Source organism: Ananas comosus, linkage group 9 (assembly GCF_001540865.1).
Source record: "Ananas comosus cultivar F153 linkage group 9, ASM154086v1, whole genome shotgun sequence".
Classification (NCBI taxonomy): Eukaryota; Viridiplantae; Streptophyta; class Magnoliopsida; order Poales; family Bromeliaceae; genus Ananas; species Ananas comosus.
In genome coordinates, this window is record NC_033629.1 from 11,332,260 (window position 1) to 11,337,959 (window position 5,700).

At 38.4% G+C, this 5,700-nt stretch overlaps 1 protein-coding gene across 1 annotated transcript in view; it reads left to right on the forward strand.

Moving 5' to 3' along the window:
* Positions 474–5,700, forward strand: part of LOC109714936 (lipid transfer-like protein VAS) — an 8,173-nt gene continuing 2,946 nt past the window's right edge. The window contains exons 1-2 of the mRNA XM_020239691.1: positions 474–925; positions 2,151–2,189. Coding sequence (XP_020095280.1) covers positions 580–925; positions 2,151–2,189 — 385 coding nt within the window. The 5' untranslated portion in view covers positions 474–579. The remainder of the gene's footprint in view (positions 926–2,150; positions 2,190–5,700) is intronic.

A 5,700-nucleotide genomic window follows, 5' to 3' on the forward strand; every position in this document is an offset into this window, starting at 1 on the left:
AGGTGGGAATCGCGGTCGAACGAAGGGGCGGCTGAGGAAGATGGGGAAGAAGACGACAATGGCGAGGGGCAAAATGGTCATTTTACATACCGTAACCTTCCTGTGAACATATTTCATTTTACAGGAGGGCAAAGTGTAGGTTTTTAAATATCAGAGAAGGAAAATGAAAAAGCGGGTTATTACAAGAGGGTTTTCTGTAATTTAACCAAAATATAATAAATTGATGTGATAAATAAAGTATTAATGATTTTGGAATAAAATAGATGCAAAATATACAGTTTATTAATCGGTAGCATTGCTCATATCCTTAAAAAAAAACCACAAAACACACAGTTGAGGTTGGTATCAGTACATTTTTAACCTTTATTATAAAATTATGCGCCTAACCACCTGTCACGTTCCCAACTCAATGCTCGTGTCCATACATCCAAATTAATGAATCAAATCAAAAGTCTTATTTTAACATAGCCAAAAAAAAAACCTCTCTCTCTCTCCCCCTTATCTCTTTATCTTTTTTTTGTCCCTTAATTAGAGATAAAAGAGAGAAAGCGAAAAAAAAGACAAAAGAAACAAACAGAGATGGGTTATACAAATTGTTCAAAAAAGTTTGCAGCGTCAGCAGCAGCAGCGGTGGCGGTGGTGGTGGCGGCCGTGATATTATCAGGAATCAAACCAGTTCTGGGGCAGACAAACCTGCCGTGCGTGCAGGAACTGGTGCCGTGCGCAATCTACCTGAACTCGACAAACCCGCCGGCCAGCTGCTGCAACCCGCTGAAGAACGCGTTCACGAACGAACTCCCGTGCGCCTGCGCCGTCTTCAAGAACCCTGCCATACTCAAGGCCTTGGGGCTCGACGTCACCACCGGCCTCGCCCTCATCCGGCACTGCAACATCACTGGCGTGTCGCCCAGTCTCTGCTCGTCAGGTAACTTTTGATTTGTTCATGCATGCAGCTAAGAACCATCACTTATTCTTTAAAAGATTAAATTGATAGAGCAAAATATTTTTATATTTTATATTTAATACTTTTTTAATATGTGGAATCGAGATTTTTTCATGAGCTTATATGGTGGGCGTAAATTAAATATAAAGAAATTAATAGTGGTAGGAATCTAGTGTCTTATAATGAGAATTGTCATTATAAGACCAAAGTTTGATTTTAATTATTGAATTTCTATCAACTTTTCTTTGAAACTTGATTTAAAATTGGATCTAATTACTTATATCCATATATGTACTCTGATCCAGATCTAGCCTTAGACATAAGATATTTATTACACTATCCAAAACCATAACTAAGGGACAAAAATTTGGTGGATATAGTCCCCAAACATAATAGTTTGGGGATTATCCGGATCGGCGCTATGTGGCAATCCCTATCCATCTCAACCATCCAAAAATAATATTATTTTTACTGGATTAAAATATTTAAACATTTTATTTTTGTTGGGCGGTTGAGATGAGCCCGGCTTGCCACATGGTGCCAATCCGGAGAAATCCCCAAAATACTATGTTCGGAGATTATGTCCACCAAATTTTTGTCCATAACTAAGTTTAGTTTGGTCTACTACAATTTAACTACTGACTCTATCATAAATGTGTACCATAGTTTTCACTTGGATTTTTTTTGGGTTAATTAAACTTATTGAACAACAGATATATTTCGAAAAAGTCAACTTTTTTATTTTTAATCCTTCAAAAATCCTAATGTTTTTAAATATACTTTTATTCTTAGGATTCGTTAGACAAATATAGTTAACCATGAATTAAATACTTAACCCTAGTTAGTGATTACTTTAAATTGATATTTTTGCCTCTTTTATATTATTTGATAAAATATTTTTTTGGAAGAATATTTCTGTATAATTCTAACAATTGGGCTTTTGGAGGAATATATTTGTAAAGATAAAAATATCATTTTACTTATCAACGGTTAAAAATAAATCGTGCTCTAACTGTAACAAATTAGAAAGACAAATATGAATATCGTTGGACTTTTGTAGGAATAAAAAAAAAAAAATGAACGTGATATATCTGCTATTCGATATGTTTATAGAAAGCTTATGCAATTAACTTTTTTAGATTTTTTTTCTTAATTATTCCATATAACCCTCTTTTTTTTTTTTTTTTCCAATGATTATATTTAACAGCTCCAACTCCAGCAACAACTCCTCCAACACCAACTCCAGGTAATAGCTTCCCCTAAATCATACTCTATTTGAAAAACTTTCAATTTAGAAAAATAAATAACTTAATTAACAACAAATAGGATAATTTTTATTAGAGTGAAATTATTGTTCTCTTGCTTAGCTAAAAGTAGTTTAATTTAATTAGGAAATATATTTCATTTTTCTTTAGTATAACAACATATATAATAAGTACTAAAATTTCATGGCATAGTTGAATGCTCAATGTCACATTTGCATTAAATTTCTCTCCATTTATCATTAGCTAATAGACATTAATTATTATGGTCCATGATCGGAGAATTCGATTATAGGTATTAATCATTATTTCAAATTAATCATCATGATTAATATCTCAAAAATATAGAATTAGTACAATTGGTATAAGAGAAAACCACGCTTCCCAACAATTAGGAATATATTTGCTTGCAAATTAATCCAAATTCTAGATCAGAGGTGTTACCACTTTTATATATATATATATATATATATATATGAGTAGGACTACTATATTCTTATGAGTATAGAGTCCTTCGTACTCATAAGTTATTTTCGATGTTGGGCTTTTCGAATCGACGATCCACACCGTTAAACATGATCTAGAGTATTTGAAACTTTTAGAAAATAAATTTCGTAATTTTTCAAAATCATTATAAAGTCCATCAAGCGGGTATAAAATGAACGGTTAAAATCAACATCCTAAAAATGGATGATCGGATCCTTCAATTTAAGATCGGAGTTATTAATCTTTATTTAGGTAGGGAATAGAATTTTCTATCAAAAATTCAACCTATTCCGATTCTTTTTCACCGTTAAACTACCAAATATCTCATACCAGCCGTTAAAAATTATCAATTTTGTGAGCTTTTGATTGTAAGATAAATGATATCGAAAAATTATAAAATTTGATTTCTAAAAGTTTTAAATACTCTAGATAATGTTTAACGGTATAGATCGTCGAGTCGGAAGCTCTATCATCGAAAATAATTTATGAGTACTGTCACGCCCGGGTACCAGCGGAAGCATATCCGGCACGTGCACAGACCCGCCATACACCTGCAGTATATAAGGCGTCTACGAGAAGTAAGTCGATAGGAAGTAAAACAAGAGAGTCCTATCCTGATATCAGAGCAAAGTACAAGTCGATATACAACGAGTATCCAATCCGAGTCAAAATCCAAAGTGTATACAAACCATGATCACAGCAAAAAGAGAAGTAACACTACTATCATCTCACCCCGAAAGTAAATATACATCACGGGTGTACAAAAAGAATAGATACAATGGTGGTCTCTCTATATATATATGGACATCACCCTCGGCCGTAGCCCCCCAGCCCGAAGTAGCAAGGTGATCGACTAGGCAGCCGCCTCCTAGTATCCCTAGCCTACGGCGCGACTCTTGCGCACGATCCCTAGCCTCTCCTGTAACAGGCTTCTGTAAAAACAACCACCAAAGGGGTGAGAAACTATTAACATTTCCCAGTGGGTAAGCCGCCAGCCTCCGGCGAACTTACACCACTAGGCCCTCCGAGAATGTAGAATGGAAATAAATGAGCAGAATTGCATGATACTATTTTCAATGCTAACAATTCCATAAGCCAATGTTAACAAATAATCGCAACATGGTAAGCAACAGTAAAAATCATAGGCATCAACAGATAATGAATTAACTGAATGATAGAAGCATGGGCTACTACTATCGAAGCATAAACGTAGCATAAGTGTGTAGTAATGCTACTGTACACTGTAAGCTGGTAATATTAGTTACTGTCCAATTTTCCTTTAGGCAACTTTCCTTTCATTCAGCTAGGGATCTACATCAAGGTAGCCCAAGCTTGCGCCGCGCCTAATGGCCCGTGGTAGTTACACTTCCCCCAGCGGCAATCCACTTCGGCATCGCCCCAATCCCGCACGGGCGAGGCAAACTGTCCGCGTAGGGCCAACCTCCGGAGCGTGCCGGCCTTGTAGGAGCCTACCCTCACAAGCGTGTGCGTAATGAGCAGCGATGGGCCAAGGGCAAGCAAAGTCCATTATCCCACATGTCTCAATTTTCATATTTTCAGCATACATAAGTTCAGAAACCCTCCGATGCCTCTGATCGGAATACTCAATAGCACACAATAGTAAAAAAAGCTAGTATCGCACCCTAATTGTCAAACATGCTAAGGGTAAATGGCTAAAATCAAAAATAGCATTAATCTAATCCTTTCCACTTAGGTATCGCCGGGGCACTATCAACCATAGGTCATGAGGCATGTCATCAGTCCCATATGTTACGGTCAGAAAATCGTCATGGTCTCGTACAAAGTGCAGCGAGAATCATCCTTGTTCTCCAACTCCTACCCCTAAAGCATCCAATCTGAGTCATGTCCATGCCTAGTCTATCTCTTGAAACTAAAAATAGCCGTCCAAGCATAAACATCCAGGCATAAAGCAAAGCTTGATGGCATGAGTACTCCAATCTACTTCATAGAGGTTCTATTCAATCATACTGTACCTACGGGCATATCACCACTATCAATCATCACGTGACCCTCGTCTCAATTGCTGTATCCAACTCAGCAAAACGATAGCAAAACTGTATCACACTTCTATAACGTGACCATATACACATCGGAGAGGCCAGCTTCAGCTTGCTCTGGTTAGGTTCGCGACCCCCCACCCTAGTAGCTAGCGGCTCCCGATTAATCACAAGAAGCCTCGCAACACGGCTCAAGCGAAGCGCTCAAGTGCTGCTCGAAAAACGAACGCTCAACTGATCCGGATTAAACTCACGGCCGAAAATGTCGGCCGACTTTCGAAGCTACCAATTCCCTTAATAGCAAAGTAACACTCTTTAAATCCCCGTTTTGGGAAACTAGTGTGAATCACTCCCAAAGAGACGGCCTCACAAAAGAGCTCTCCAAGCAAGTCAGCCCCTCACGACGATCCAGAAGCTCGTTCGGCACTCTCTCGGCGTGCGACAACATCGAGACGCGCATGCAATATGCAAGCATATATAGCAACATATAGGTCGGAATCTTGCAAATTCAGCTTCTAACTGAAAATTCCTGCTTAACCTCAGGTTCAGAATACTCTTCCAAACCAGCTTCTAAGGGTACAAATTTCCAGGCTCCACACGAAGCTTGAAGAGCGGCTTGCTGGCGAAGAAATAATTCTAAATTGTATCCATCTCCGGCGGTAACAATTTGGCATTTCGTTCCAATATGAGGGCCTTCCATAAAGTGCGCAAATATTCCGGGCAGATTAAGCCTTCAAGAGTAGGCTTAATTCGGCAGTCACCCAGCGAAGGTTATTCAGCAGCCTAAATAATCCAATTCTCTAATTGCTGAAATCTCATATCTAAAGGCGAAGCTACGAAGCAATCAGGCTCCAAAAGGCAGCCACATACCAACGTCTACCTCCGAACGTCGATGAATGGAGAAAATCGATCGTTTACCTTCTCAATAGGCGCGGCCAAAAACCGCAGCAGCCCTACTGGTTCAGGACACGCAAAGAGCCCTTCCCACGAA